This window comes from Petromyzon marinus, chromosome 42 (genome assembly GCF_048934315.1).
Source record: "Petromyzon marinus isolate PM22_M1 ecotype Great Lakes invasive population chromosome 42, UKy_Petmar_22M1.pri1.0, whole genome shotgun sequence".
In the NCBI taxonomy this organism is placed as follows: domain Eukaryota; kingdom Metazoa; phylum Chordata; class Hyperoartia; order Petromyzontiformes; family Petromyzontidae; genus Petromyzon; species Petromyzon marinus.
The window spans coordinates 10,237,613-10,254,176 of record NC_133708.1 but is presented as its reverse complement, the minus strand read 5'-3'; the positions used below and the strand labels follow the sequence as shown (position 1 = coordinate 10,254,176).

General features: G+C 42.8%; 1 protein-coding gene across 1 annotated transcript in view; it reads left to right on the top strand.

Moving 5' to 3' along the window:
• LOC116951115 (contactin-4-like) overlaps positions 1-16,564 on the top strand; it is a 158,362-nt gene that overhangs the window by 118,038 nt on the left and 23,760 nt on the right. The window contains exons 15-17 of the mRNA XM_032969528.2: positions 5,990-6,148; positions 7,548-7,697; positions 13,508-13,578. Coding sequence (XP_032825419.1) covers positions 5,990-6,148; positions 7,548-7,697; positions 13,508-13,578 — 380 coding nt within the window. The remainder of the gene's footprint in view (positions 1-5,989; positions 6,149-7,547; positions 7,698-13,507; positions 13,579-16,564) is intronic.

Below are 16,564 nucleotides of genomic sequence, written 5' to 3'. Positions count from 1 at the left end.
TAATTGCATTTAACTCTGCCATATTCTCATTCTCGTCTTGAAAATGTGCAATTTTCAAATGTAACCGATGTGCTATGAGTGCCAGATCTGGATAAAAAAAATAGCATCTAGAATAATGTTAACTCCAATGAAATTACCTCTAACCTTGTTATGAGTGCTGCTGTAATTTGGTCAGCCATTCATCCAGCCTTATCTACTTATTCTTGTGCCGCAGTAATCAAATTATTATAAATCCAGTGAAAAACATTTTCACTTCTTTTGCCTCTGCCGGTAATACTTTCAAGAGGTTTATGTAACATTTGATTATTTTCCTGAAAAGTATTGCACTGGGTTTTGGCTCAAAGCTTTCACATGCGTTATAATATCCCAATGTAGTATACCTAAAAAACACGTGTTCACAGTTTGTTCATCTATTAAACGAATCTGCTGTCTTTCTAATGACAAAAGCTTTGTCATGGTGGGTCTGTTTTAAAGAGCTAGCTAGCTAGCATTTTATAGCACAGTTTTCATTGGCCACGTGGCAATTATAAAACAAAATTTGATCTTAATTGTTAGACAATTTAATTAATTGTAATTTTATAGAACAATATTCCAAAATTGCAAATCCACCTAATAAAAATAATCACATGATTGTTTTGCACGTATGATTCCTTTCATTATTCTCAAATGCATTATTAATATCCATCCATTGCTTAAGAGGGCTCTGAGGGCGTTTTACATTTATTGTTTTAATACAACTCCAGCCTGCAAGGGGTTAAGGAGCCGGCATTTGAATATAAAATGAAAAACATTGATCGTGATGTCATCCCATAACTATTGTCAGTGACAGGTCAGTCATTGCAGAGTGCTCTATGAATCAGTTTCTTCTTTGCAGTATTGTTAATATATAAGCGTGCACACGTACACGTTTCAAGAAAGTTAAATCAGATGTTCCACGCAATAAACATATTTTGCACAGTCTAGCTCGGTTTATGTTTGCAAACGCTTCAATTTCCTTACATACCCAATATGCCTTGCACATTAACCTTGGTACTGCACACACATGCATGATCATAATCACTTCCTTATGTACATTGTGTACACAGTTTTCCAATTTAGCTACGGTTATGCGAGCTGCATTGAACTATTGACAATGCCATCACTTGTTCCACTAAACAGTCAAACAAAAGATATAAACCATCCGCAATAAGCGGTGTGATTTAGCAATGCAGTAACAAAACGAATGCATGCATCAATTACACATTCAATTCTAACACGCATTTGTGTTCAGCTGTAGTCTCCATCTGCTGAAGTCAACATCATCTTAGCCTCGATTTAATTGCTGTCATAAGCTAATTTCATGAATATATAGTTCCACTTTAGTTAAGTCACGATGGATTGCCGTTGTCAATTTTTGCCGTTGTCTACATTGTTTTATGATCATACGAGGGGGTGGGTGGCCAGCAGCACGCCCGGCCGCCTTTGTCTCCCCCGTGGTGATGTTGGCAGATGTTGACACACCACAGCAGTTACTCGTTTGAGGCTGAGTCGACATAGGGGAGGCCCAGGACCGGTTCAAATAATCGTCACCGGTGGTGGCCGTGAGCGGGAATCGAACTCGGGTCGCCGGGTTCGTAGCGCATCGCACTACCTGCTACACTACAATGCGTTACGCTTCCACACGCGAGGGTCACGTGACAGATTTGACGTCACAGCTTACTTGCCGTGCAAAAAATAAATGCATTATTGAGCTCCCCCCCCCTCCCTAAACAAAAAAGTTTATTTTTATAATTTTTGCATGGTGTACAGTCTGGAAAGTACCCACATGGCAAATTTCCAGTTTGTTGTATGTCGGGAAGTACGCTAAACATTTTGAATAGACACACATATTCACAACTTTGCCTTTTATATATATGGAGATATATGTCAAATGTAAATTTGTATCCATTTTTAGAGTTAATTGAGTTTGTAAACAACTACACTTTAAATGCGTTTGTTATATATGTGTGTGTGTTAATTGTGGTGGCTCGCTGAATCCTTTGCATGCTGTGCAGAGGAAATAATAGCTGTTCATTTAAGTCACTGCATCACTGAGGACATTTTAACTAATATGTTCAGCGTAATATATTTTTTTACGTGGACCATTGACTTAATATTTAGTTTTATTTTACGCATTTACATATTCGATGTACATTTCTGCTGCGCTTATTTAATGAGTGCAACAGAAGGAAGAGAGAAACAAATAGATCAATTAGAAGCGGAATTTGTAGTTTAAGTTAACATGAGCGGTACAATGCTGACAAAAAAAGCACATAATGCATGTCCAATTTACATACAATTATAACTGAGTGACACGTAAATTATAATGATCTTTTAGAAAAGGCTAGAAAGCTGATATTTGGGCCCTCAAAATTATAGCTTGGAGGCTGATTGATTTTACTCATAGGGCAGGGTCAGCCTAGAGTTCTGAAAGTATCATGATTCCCATTTTCAGGAAAACCAACTCATTTGTAACCTGTGGAGTGTAACGCGAATGCTAATAGAAGGTGGGTGTAGCCTGTCACAGGTTGCTACATAAGGATAGTAAGATCGTTCAATTGGATCAACCCATTTCTACAGTTGCATTCAAACCTCTAAGGGAATATTGTCAATTTGAAAGTTAGTTTTTTTACCATTGGTCCTTGTGGCTACTAGTCAAAAAGTCAAAGTAATTTATTTCTAAAATGATCATGGACGTAATACCCATTTTCTGTTTACAGCCCTGATCCAGCGGTGTAAATGACACAATTTTTTTTGCAGGGTGAGACCATCCATAGGCCAACAACCACTCTTGAGTTCCTCAAGAAGTGATACCTATTTTATCGACCCCAGAGGGATGATGAGCCCAGTCAACACACACCCAGGAATTGAATTCACAACCTTATGATTGTGACCCACTCATTCTAGCGATGAGCCACTAGGCCAGTTTACCGGGGTTACTGCAATTAATACAGAGGTGCGAATTAACCATTATGCCGATCGCTTACCAAAGCAGCAAACTCAAACACGTGCGAGTGTGTGTGTGTGTGCTGTATAATAAAAGTGATAGCTTAGTGAGCCCCAATCTATGGTCCCAAACTTGGCACCCTTAAAGCCCAGAGGCCTAACCGTACGTGCGGGACACGCGTTCGGCACATCGAGCAGTCGGGGTGCAACGCTGTGGTAATGCACCGGAGCACAGATGCGAGCGAGGGGAACGCACGATGCCACGATGGGGATAAGTGGATTCAACATTCGAGGCACGGCTCTGGAAAACGCGGGCCGTTCAGAGTATCGCCCACGTAATGATTTGTCGCTACCCAGCCACGTAAGTGGCGATGTCAAGAAGTTCGGTGTTACGATTTTTTTTTGTTTAAAAGCAGGTTAATTTAGTTTGAAAGTTGAATCAGTCCACTAATCAATAGGGAGCTATTTATTTACGTACAACACTCTCCTTCATGTAAATCCATGAGTCGGTTAAGACCATAACTGGTATAAAAAAATAATAATTATTATTTTTACGATAATAAACTTTTGAATTAAATTATTTATAAATAAATACAAATCTAAGGTCCAGCACTTCAATTGCTTGCTTATGCCACTGCTGGTAGAAGAGCCTCCACTTGAAGCTGTTAGAGGTGCTCTCGAGAGGGTATTTTAGCCAACTCTTTCCTGCTGGCCAGGCACCTTGGAATACAACAACAATAATAATTTTGCATTTATCTGTAAGGCGCCTTCCACTAATTTCTCAAGGCGCCTTGGAAGAGGATGGGTTTACTCACATTTTACCCCACCACAAGCGAGCCACCAGTCGACTGACACCGTTGCACTCATTCATAACGCTCGGTAGAGGTCTGGGGATTTAAAATAGCTTCATCATCATTTCAACTGCCGCACCGAGATATCGAACTGGTGACCTCTCGCTTGCTAACCATTGCAGCATGGCGGCATCCCTGTATTCATATAAATGTATTGAAATGAAAAAAAGTACTCTCGATGAGAAAATACATTTTCATGATTACTTTTAAACTGCTGGAGTGCTCTTTGGGGTAATTGGTGTTTGTTCCAAGAACGGTTAGCTGCGCTTCACACAAGTTCCAGCCCACTTATATATCCTGAAAATATGGCAGGCCAATGGCCGTGTATTATCCAAGGGATCTCAACAGACCACATCCACGATTGACTGCAGTGCATTGATATTCCGAGATATCTTACAGCAGCACAACCGACCACTGGTTCGAACGGTGTGACCCAATTCCCAGCAGTATCCGAGAAGCGATCGAAACCAACCTGCCGATATTTTAAGATATTCGAGCTGCTCCCAGAACACACCCACAATCAAATGCAGCGATCCCTCATGGTGAGGCATCTGAATGCCACCAACAGAATACGGTGATTGTGCAAAGCGCATAATCAATCAGCTTGAGGTCAAGGTTGGTGGATCACAGAAAGTTTAAACGATAAACAACAATTATTTTTAGCAGGTAAGGCCCACTGAGCTATACAGCTATTTTTCAGAAGCGTCAGGCCACCAATGATCGCTCAACAAAGTGGCTTAGGACGTGGACATTTATAGCAGCCACATATTCTAAACGCACATTACTTCTAAATGTGGAGGGAAAATACCGGAGGACCCGGATAAAAATCCACGTGACCACGGGGAGAGAACATGCAAACTCCAAATATGCAGCCGTCACGATAAAAGCTACAACCTCTGTGTCCATTGAGGTGGTTGCCCACGTGATGCAGTGGAGAGCGTGGGTCTCTGTTTTATGATTTCATGGAAATTCAGTGATCTACCCTCGTGTGCACGAATTTTCTACAGGCAGTCAAGCGGTCGGGTTTGGATAGCAGAAGTCAGTGGGAAATTTTATTTTGCGAGTCGAGCCCATTGAGCTTTTCAGATATTTTCAAGGGAAACTCGGCCAGCAGATGACAGCGGAGGCAGAATGTTACACGCGACAAGAATATGAAACACCAATGCCCAATAAAGGAAATATGAATTTATATCAAAGCAGGAACGAGCAGTGAAGCTCACCAGAGCTTTCCTTCGTGCACGCAACAAAACACTTTCGCTACGTTAACATTGTTATCATTATGAGCACTACTTTATGGCGAATCAAAGACGTTCCCCTATGGAGAGAACAGCTCCCAGCATGGTAATGTGGAATTTTTTTATCGACGTTTTATGGGTGACAACAGAGATGAACGTCCCGCCCGGTACTCGTTTGAATTGCGATATGCTTTGACTTGACTCGACAGGGCAGTAAACGTCAATAACACCGCCCCCCCCCCTCCCTCCATCGACCTTTCATAGAACGGCCCTTCTTCATAGTAATGGCGCTTCTTCATCTGCTACGAAGACGAGCCATGGCACGAAACATCGCCCGTTTGTTTTTTAGGGCAGTGTTATTGACTGCAGTGTGTTGAATTTGAGTTCTTTCGCACCACTGCCAGAATGGCGGTATCGCAGAAAAGACCCCTGCGAATACTCTTTTGGTTTTTTTTCGGTAAAGTCACGTAGATAAAACAAAATCTAAATAAAAGAGAAAACAACTAAATCAAATCACGACGTTTCGGAGGCAACACAAGCTTCCGTCTTCAGGTGGAACAGTCACAGCAAGATCGCTGCATCAAGTGGGGAGGCTCTGAGAGCCTCGAGCTTATATACAGGTTAAGGGGGGGGGGAGCCAGGCCGGGGATGACGATGAGGTGCGGGGCTAAGTTAATCCGTCTTTTGTTATGCTGAGGGTTCGGGGGAAGCGGTGGTTCACTACACGGGGGCAATGAAAAATGGTAAAAAAAAGGTCGTGCGCTTATAAGGTAGCTGAAGTTTTGACTTGGTTTATGACATCTTTCCAGTGGTGTGCTGAATTTAAAACCATCCTCCCGGCGAATGTCTACGCGCCAACTCTGAACACCGCACCGGTGAAGGGGAGTATTACGCAGTGTCCTTTTAACAACAACAACAAAAAACCGTTTTGCCAAACAGGTCCTCCAAGCCCTCCAGAAGGGGTGCTCGCTGACGATGTGACCGACACAACTGTCGTGCTGTCCTGGAGCCCCGGGCTAAACAACCACAGCCCCATCACTGCCTATAAAGTGCGCGGCCGAACGCCCTTTACTGCTGATTGGCAAGACGTCAAGACGGGTGAGAGAATGTCGCTGTCAAAATGTTCACGTCACACAACCATTTAATTTTTTTGGGCCACACGAGACCCTGTGGTAAAGATCACTCCGGCAGAGTGACTGGGCTGCCTGCCATCTCTTGATAAAATGAATAATTCCTTTCACTAGGGTCACGGAACAGTTACCTTTGACGACACGCGCAACGGATAAATGTGTTATAAGTTGGCATTGATGGTCGGATGTGATCGTGTGTTGAGAATGCAATAATATTTTGAGAATGCAGCGGCTAAACTTCATGCAACAGATCTGATCACATCATATGTTTAACTGCAGTGGGAATGTAATGTGCGATCCATGGCAATGCTGTAATTGAATTGGCTTAGGGTTTTGTAGCGTGTTCATTCATGCCTTGCCTCTGCATCAATCCTGAGCAAGGACACATCGTAAACGTATCGTGTTGTAAGCATACTGATTTGTTGGTTTACAGAAATTGGTTATGGTAATAAAACAAAATCTACTGTTATCCATCTTAATCCCAAATATAGATTTATATAGGTGCCATCGTATAAAATGTTATGACATCAGATCAATTGTTGATGCTTAATTATATTTAAAGCAGCAGGCACGTGGATATACACTTATATATGTGGCCAAATATGAAAAAAAATCATAATGAGATATTGCAGCTTCTGAAATGTACAATTTGCCGAGAATGATATGGTTTCTCACATCAATCGCTCCGTGTTCTGAGTGCATCTGTAAATTCGGCCCTGGCATGTTGAATAGAAGGAGACAAGTCGAGACACAGCATCTCTAAATTAGAGACGCGTGCTGTAAGTTCTTCCCGTTGAGCACTTAGAGGACAATGAGTCTTTGCACAGCTTGAAAAAAGAAAATTCTGGGAAAGAACTCCCTGTGCCAAGCAGCACTCTGACAAACTTAATAAGAAATGGCTTACTGTGAGCCTCACAGTATGTATATAGAGAATAAGAAATTCCGTACATTATTCTCCAAATTATAAGCCAACACTTTGACCCCCCCCACCGCCTACCTCTCCCCCCGTGTATTTGAAAGCAAAAGTTTGGGGCGCATCATTCGATCTGGAAAGTACATCGTGTTTCCATAAGCTTCCTTGAATATATATCTTTATGGTTGTTCAGAATTACCTTCCGGAAGATGTTTTTCTCTCGCATCACATAAACACCCAGAGAACGAAGGACACCATCAGCCGTGCAGAATCATTTTCCGGGATGCATATCTCGCCATACGAATGCGGCACGCGTTCATAATCACGCTAGATGACCGTTCCCCGTAGCCCTGTATTCTTCTGAATGTTAAGCACGTGTGTTTGGTTTTTTTTGTCAAAAGGACCACAAATTGTGAGGCGATTAACAGTTGGCACAATGTGCATTATTCAACAGATCCAGAAAATATCGCAGGCGACTCAGAAATGGTGATGGTGGTGGGACTGACGCCCTGGATGGATTACGAATTCCAGACAATCGCCACCAATCTCCTGGGAGACAGCGACCCCAGCGCGCCATCCAGGCGCGTCCGGACGTTGGCATCTGGTACAGCCCGTCACCCGCCCCCCTCCCTATCACTTTAACAACATCCCAATGCGGATCAGCGTAGGGGTTTCTTGCTGGGCCACTTTGCCAGGTCAAAGTGTCACCGTGTCAAACTGCATCGAGGTTTCCTCTTTAACTCCATGGGCTGGCTTCTAAGAATAACTGGATTGACTGGAAGGCAGTTGTATCTGCCTAGGTTTATGCGGCCTTGAAGGTTCACTCATTTTTTTTTATCCAGCACACCGGTGACTGAGCGGTCGAGTGAGCGGCTCGCAGTTGGGAGGGTTTTGCGAGTTCAAATCCTGGTCGGTGGTTGACTCAGCCCATCATCCATCTGGGGTCAAAAATGGTTTATCCTAATAATAGGTTTTTACCCTTTTATCTGGCACCAAAACTGACACCTTTATACAAGGAATCATGTTTGCAATAACCACAACACAAGCAGTCAAAATGCAAATAAAAAGAGACAACTCTGATGATATGCACTGTCCTTGAAATTGTTGGTCCACACCCGAGACGGCTTTTCTTAGAGCCTAGTCTCCACTGGTGTTGGACCAGATGACGCCAAAAGGCATACAATTCAAAAATGGTTTATCCTGCTGCAAGTGGATATTCTACCATTGGCTTTAGGAGATGTAAACAGGATATGAGCACGGCCTCAATCCTCATTTGAGCAGGGAATCACCTGGGCTTTGATTTTACTCGCTGACTCACGTGACAGCGGATGAGCACGCGGTTCATAAAACCCATGCATATTTTCAGAATGAGTCGCGGGTTAAATCAGCAACGTCAACGTGTCTTTGTGTTGTAAGGCGATCGACATTGTTAACATTTATTTTCATATTCTTAGTTTTTTCGGTAAAGTCACGTTGAAGAGAAACAACAAAATAACAAAATATATATAAAACAATAAAAAATTCTCACGACGTTTCGACCATAACTCAAACGGTCATCATCAGGTGTGTCGGTTTGCATAAATTTATTTTGAAAACGGCATATTTATTTATATATATAAAAATAACGTTTGCGTCACGCGCAACGATGGCAGTTTGCCAGGACTAGTCCATCTATTTTTTGAAAGGAGGAGGGGGGAGACGAAATTTGTTTTTATGTATGCTGTCTGAAAGGCACTGTAAGCGTGAACAATCAATCAAGAACTGAAATGATTTATCAAATCTTTCCAATGATTGCTAAGATAGAATCCATCTTCTCGGTTGAAATTGTCTCTGTGTTTGTATATGTGGATAGCCTCATGAACGAATCTCTCATGGAAGCCAGATGGCTTACAAAGAACCTCCGTCTTGGAAAAGTCAATGGCATGTGAGCCTACTGAATTAGAACAATGATCTGCTACGGCCGAGGTGTTGGTCCTACCGTGTTTAAGGTCTGCTTTATGTTCACGAATGCGGTCCGAGATATGGCGTTTGGTTTCTCCAATGTAACTACTACCACAGAGGCAACTTAGTTTGTAGACACCAGGGTATTGTATGTCCGGAATCACATCTTTTACAGATGGAACCAGATCACGGATTTTATGTAATGTGTTGAAACGGACCTGGATCTTGTGTTTATTCAAGATTTTGGAGATCTTTTTTGTGATCCCAGCAATGTAGGGTAAAGTGATGGTTTTGAAAGGCTCCTCAAGAGGGTTCTTCTTCATGGTTTGAGTGATAGCTTTGCGGATTGTATAGTCGGAGTAACCATTAGCCCTAAGAGCTTGGTGTACGTGCTTGAGTTCACTGCTTATGTGTTCCTGGTCGGATATGCATTGGGCTCTATGATACAGAGTCTTGATGAGAGAATTCTTCTGTGATGGATGGTGGTGGGAATCCGGTTTCAGATAAGCATCCATATGGGTAGCTTTCCTGTAGACAGAGTGGCTCATTGAACCATCAGGTCTCTTTTTAATTAGGACATCCAAAAAAGGTATCTTGCCATCTATTTCGACTTCCATGGTAAATCTGATGGCTGGGTGTATGGAATTGATGTGGTCGAAGAATTTGTCTAGAGCAGGCCGGCCATGTGGCCAGATGACAAAAGTGTCATCCACGTACCTCTTCCATAAGGTTGGGCGCAGAGTGGCAGTCTGGATGGCGTCAGTCACAGAACTAGATCAGTTAGACAAGACACTCTACAAATCACACTTATCATTGACGGCAATAATGTCCACATCGGATTGGGAACATGTAGACAATATGACTGCCTCTTCAGCTGCTACTATGTCGACCAAATGTAAGGAAAACCTGATTTCCAAATTTAACCTCCTCTTAAACAAAAGACCGGACCCACACACCAAAAAGTTAGACGTTAATAAAGTCGTAATTAATCGCAGTAACAGTTCTATTTCCGATGGTCTGAAATCCGTTTTAGCTAAAGGTCTAAACTTTGCAGTCACACCTAAACACATACCAGTTAATGATATAATTGCCCAAGTAGACGTTGCTCTCAGGGGCCTAGGTCACATCGCTGCAGACGTAGCAAGATCTGAAATCGCTGCAACCCTCAAAAACGCTAAGATGCCAGCTAGCAACCTCAGCAAAGATGAGCGTTTTGAATTATATAAATTAAAAAAGAGGAATGATATTGTAGTTCTCTCAGCTGACAAAGGCAATGCTACTGTTATCATGGATAAAATAGAATACAACAACAAAATTAAAGAATTACTCGACGATGGTAGTTATACAAAAATAAAAAGAGATCCCACCAACAGCCTCGTCACACAAACCAACAAAATAATTTCTGATTCAACCGCATTAATTGATCAATCTAAACAGTTTTCGTTGAAACCTTCTGCTGCCAGGCCACCAAGATTATACGGCTTACCAAAAATACATAAAGTTGATACACCTCTTCGTCCCATAGTCTCTACTATCAGCTCCCCCACCTACAAACTAGCTCGTTTTTTGTCTGAAATCCTGCGTCCTTTCACTGGAAAGACCACCTCTGCGGTACAAAATTCTACTCACCTGGTATCAACAATCAAGGGTATTTCCCTGTCCCCAGACGACCTGCTTGTCAGTTTTGATGTAGTTTCCTTATTCACCAAGGTTCCTGTACCTGACACCATTGCAATCATTGAAGACTTGGTTCATCAAGGACTAAACACTGAGGTACCCCCCCTGGTGAGACACTGTTTAACCAATACATACTTCACTTGGAATGGAACTTTCTACAAACAAACTGAGGGCACCCCAATGGGCTCCCCCCTTTCTCCAGTTATAGCTAACATTTTCATGGAGAAATTTGAGACTGACGCCATCCAGACTGCCACTCTGCGCCCAACCTTATGGAAGAGGTACGTGGATGACACTTTTGTCATCTGGCCACATGGCCGGCCTGCTCTAGACAAATTCTTCGACCACATCAATTCCATACACCCAGCCATCAGATTTACCATGGAAGTCGAAATAGATGGCAAGATACCTTTTTTGGATGTCCTAATTAAAAAGAGACCTGATGGTTCAATGAGCCACTCTGTCTACAGGAAAGCTACCCATATGGATGCTTATCTGAAACCGGATTCCCACCACCATCCATCACAGAAGAATTCTCTCATCAAGACTCTGTATCATAGAGCCCAATGCATATCCGACCAGGAACACATAAGCAGTGAACTCAAGCACGTACACCAAGCTCTTAGGGCTAATGGTTACTCCGACTATACAATCCGCAAAGCTATCACTCAAACCATGAAGAAGAACCCTCTTGAGGAGCCTTTCAAAACCATCACTTTACCCTACATTGCTGGGATCACAAAAAAGATCTCCAAAATCTTGAATAAACACAAGATCCAGGTCCGTTTCAACACATTACATAAAATCCGTGATCTGGTTCCGTCTGTAAAAGATGTGATTCCGGACATACAATACCCTGGTGTCTACAAACTAAGTTGCCTCTGTGGTAGTAGTTACATTGGAGAAACCAAACGCCATATCTCGGACCGCATTCGTGAACATAAAGCAGACCTTAAACACGGTAGGACCAACACCTCGGCCGTAGCAGATCATTGTTCTAATTCAGTAGGCTCACATGCCATTGACTTTTCCAAGACGGAGGTTCTTTGTAAGCCATCTGGCTTCCATGAGAGATTCGTTCATGAGGCTATCCACATATACAAACACAGAGACAATTTCAACCGAGAAGATGGATTCTATCTTAGCAATCATTGGAAAGATTTGATAAATCATTTCAGTTCTTGATTGATTGTTCACGCTTACAGTGCCTTTCAGACAGCATACATAAAAACAAATTTCGTCTCCCCCCTCCTCCTTTCAAAAAATAGATGGACTAGTCCTGGCAAACTGCCATCGTTGCGCGTGACGCAAACGTTATTTTTATATATATAAATAAATATGCCGTTTTCAAAATAAATTTATGCAAACCGACACACCTGATGATGACCGTTTGAGTTATGGTCGAAACGTCGTGAGAATTTTTTATTGTTTTATATATATTTTGTTATTTTGTTGTTTCTCTTCAACGTGACTTTACCGAAAAAACTAAGAATATGAATTACTGCAGTCACGAAAGCTTTAAATCAAAATTTATTTTCATATTACACTTCACGTTAATTAATGCAGCGATCTATATGCCATATTCTGCGAAAGCTGACAATAGCACCATCATCTCTACCATGGCAGAACTTACAATATTATTCAGAGACCATCTGAATAAAATGCTGATGGAAGGCTAAACTCCATTGTAACGATTTTCACCTAAAATGCCCTTTTGAAGCTAAAACATTTCCCACTCGATTATTATTGTTTACATAAGCGTGCACATTACTTGATTCTCTTATATCGTCAGTTATGAACAGTCCAGAGCTGGCTGAAGGCCTCCTCCCGTTGCCACCATTCCTTGTAGTTGCATGATGCAATGATCCACGTGAACGCCTGCGTGCACACTATCTTACTTCGCCGCTCCATCTCCGTGGTGGTCACGTTCACGGGCCGCGTCCTTTCCTTTGGCGGCCACCCTGTTACTAGACCTGACCATCAGCAATCATTCCTGTTTCGAGACATGCCCCGCTCAAGTCCACCTCCTTTTCGTAACGGTCAACGTGATGTCCCTTAATGTCTGTAACGCCTCGGCTTTCACGACCAATATTATCCGTAATAGATCTATTTTTTTCCGTGTTAGATCGCGTAAGAATAAATGCGTCATTAAACCCACCACCACCCAACGCAGCCAATTAGTAAGGTTTGTCACGAGAACAAAACATGGCAATTCGTCACTAGTTCAGCACACCAGTGTGTTGGAGAGTAACCCACAACGTTAACAATTGCTGTACCATGTGTGTGTGTCAGTTCCCTGAAACATGTGTTCACTATTCCCAGAATCTGTACCTCTCCAAGCTTCTCCGTGCACTTTGATTTTTCAGTAAAAATATTTTCCTGTGTCCGCGTTTCCAAGCCGTATGTCACCGTGAATGATATGCGCTGATTGAAAATAATAATACTCTTCTTCAGGCACGTTGGTACGTTGCTTTTTCATTACCAAATCCTTTTTTTAAGTGATCTGTCCTTGCTCTGCTCTTTATTTCATACTGTTCTTCCCAGTGCACCATCAGTAATTGTCATGTGTCATACAAACACCCAATGTGTGTTTTCCAGTTGTATTCTTCCAACGATTGCCGTTGATTGGTTAGCAAAAAAAAAAGGTGCTTCGCTTTTGTCTCTTTTGATGTTTTACCTTGAGCCCGACTCGACAGCCATCTCCACTACAATGACGTGCACGGTGCATGCTAAGCGAGCGTGGGAACCGTATATATTCGTACATCAGCCGTGCCGTTGTTTACGTTTCACCAACAGCCCCCAGAACACCTCCAAGTAACATCGGCGGCGGTGGTGGACACGCTCATGAGCTTGTTATCACGTGGACGGTACGCGCGTCTCTGCACGTCACGCTGCAAAGCCATCCACGAGCGCGCACATGCCCACGACCGAGTCACCCCGAGTGCACCCAATTTGGTCAGGGCTCAGAAGCTAAGCGACGGTTAATCCTCGTGAGTACATGGACGGCAGACTGCCTGGCAATGCCGGGTGTCGTAAGCTTTGGCTTGCAGGGATGGCCGGGAGATGACGGTACAGCAATGAGCTCGTGAATACAGTATATCTGTGTGGAGCTTTAAGTTTTAACCCTTCATATGTGCGGGTTTCCACACGTGCCTTATGAGCACAGTTTTTCACCCACGTGTGAAACACTCATTAATGGAATGAGCCAAACATCCCAATGCAAGGTCTCCCCCATGAATTTGTCTTGGCAGTCAATGGAGTGATTCATGCTGGAATGAAGATCATTACTGTAATATTGCATGTGAAACTGTAGCTTCTTGCAATGAATTACAGACGGAGAATACACATTCATCCTAAAAGTGTTGTGTTTTTTTCTTCAGGTAATTTTATTATTTATTTTACAGGATGTTGGTGTATTATGAACCCATTCAGGTGGTATATGGAGCACGCATTGAAAGCCACTGTACCAACAACCTGGGCTCATTTAGCTTGCTATCCATTACCGGTCAATTAAATGACCAGTGAGTCAGACTGGAGGCTATCGCACACTTACTAGGCAATCACCAGGAACAAGAAAAATGGGAATGACTATTGAGATGCCTTATTGGCACGCTAATGTGTTTCCTATAAGTAGCAATAGCATATTCTTGGTTCTTTTGGTAAAGTCACGTACAGTGAGGGAAAGAAGAATTTGATCCCCTGCTGATTTTGTACGTTTGCCCACTGACAAAGAAATGACCAGTCTATAATTTTAATGGTAGGTTTATTTGAACAGTGAGAGACAGAGTAACAAGAAAAAAATCCAGAAAAACGCATGTCAAAAATGTTATGAATTGATTTCCATTTTAATGAGGGAAATAATTATTTGACCCCTCTGCAAAACATGACTTAGTACTTGGTGGCAAAACCCTTGTTGGCAATCACAGAGGTCAGACGTTTCTTGTAGTTGGCCACCAGGTTTGCACACATCTCAGGAGGGATTTTGTCTCACTCCTCTTTGCAGATCTTCTCCAAGTCATTAAGGTTTCGAGGCTGACGTTTGGCAACTCTAACCTTCAGCTCCCTCCACAGATTTTCTATGAGATTAAGGTCTGGAGACTGGCTAGGCCACTCCAGGACCTTAATGTGCTTCTTCTTGAGCCACTCTTTTGTTGCTTTGACCGTGTGTTTTGGGTCATTGTCATGCTGGAATACTCATCCACGACCCATTTTCAATGCCCTGGGTGAGGGAAGGAGGTTCTCACCCAAGATTTGACGGTACATGGCCCCGTCCATCGTCCCTTTGATGCGGTGAAGTTGTCCTGTCCCCTTAGCAGAAAAACACCCCCAAAGCATAATGTTTCCACCTCCATGTTTGACGGTGGGGATGGTGTTCTTGGGGTCATAGGCAGCATTCCTCCTCCTCCAAACACGGCGATTTGAGTTGATGCCAAAGAGCTCCATTTTGGTCTCATTTGACCACAACACTTTCACTCAGTTGTCCTCTGAATCATCCAGATGTTCATTGGCAAACTTTAGACGGGCATATATATGTGCTTTCTTGAGCTGCAGGATTTCAGTCCTTCACGGCGTAGTGTGTTACCAATTGTTTTCTTGGTGACTATGGTCCCAGCTGCCTTGAGATCATTGACAAGATCCTCCCGTGTAGTTCTGGGCTGATTCCTCACCGTTCCCATTATCATTGCAAATCCACGAGGTGAGATCTTGCATGGAGCCCCAGGCTGAGGGAGATTGACAGTTCTTTTGTGTTTCTTCCATTTGTGAATAATCACACCAACTGTTGTCACCTTCTCACCAAGCTGCTTGGCAATGGTCTTGTAGCCCATTCCAGCCTTGTGTAGGTCTACAATCTTGTCCCTGATATCCTTGGAGAGCTCTTTGGTCTTGGCCATGGTGGAGAGTTTGGAATCTGATTGATTGATTGCTTCTGTGGACAGGTGTCTTTTATACAGGTAACAAGCTGAGATTAGGAGCACTCCCTTTAAGAGTGTGCTCCTAATCTCAGCTCGTTACATGTAAAAAATACACCTGGGAGCCAGAAATCTTTCTGATTGAGAGGGGGTCAAATACTTATTTCCCTCATTAAAATGCAAATCAATTCATACATTTTTTGCCATGCGTTTTTCAGGATTTTTTTGTTGTTATTCTGCCTTAAACCTAACATTAAAATTATAGATTGATAATTTCTTTGTCAGTGGGCAAACGAACAAAATCAGCAGGGGATCAAATACTCTTTTCCCTCACTGTAGAATGGAAACAATAAAATAATAAAAAATGTAAAACAATAAAATTCTCACGACGTTTCGACTGGAACACAAGCAATCATCATCAGGTGTGAAAAAACACAGCAATATTTGTTTTTATTGTTTCCCTTCTACGTGACTTTACCGAAAGAACCAAGAATATGAATCCCTGCAGTGACGAAAGCTTTAAATCAAAGTTTAGCAATAGCATGTTGAAAATAACATGCTAAAGGTATGCGCATTATTGCCCTTTACCATCATAATAAACATACATTCCTATTTACTTTAATATATTTCTATACTCCTTTCATATCACATAAGAAGTAGTTACCAAACACAGGGATGCCTGCCGAGGTGTAATGCTTAGCGCGCTGGACGTGCAATCCAGAGGTCGTCGATCTATCTCTTGGCTCGGCAGGTTTGAGACGACGCAAACGAGTTTCTTAAACGCCCCACGCCTCTGTTCCACCCAGCAGCATCAGTGGGTCGATGGGCAGGTGGCTGTGCGGTGGGGGGCAGGGTGGGTACCGCCACCTCTTACAAGTGTGGAGCAAGTGGAGCACGTGACCTCTCGAGGTCTACATCTCGAGAGCTCCCTCGAGCGCAGGCC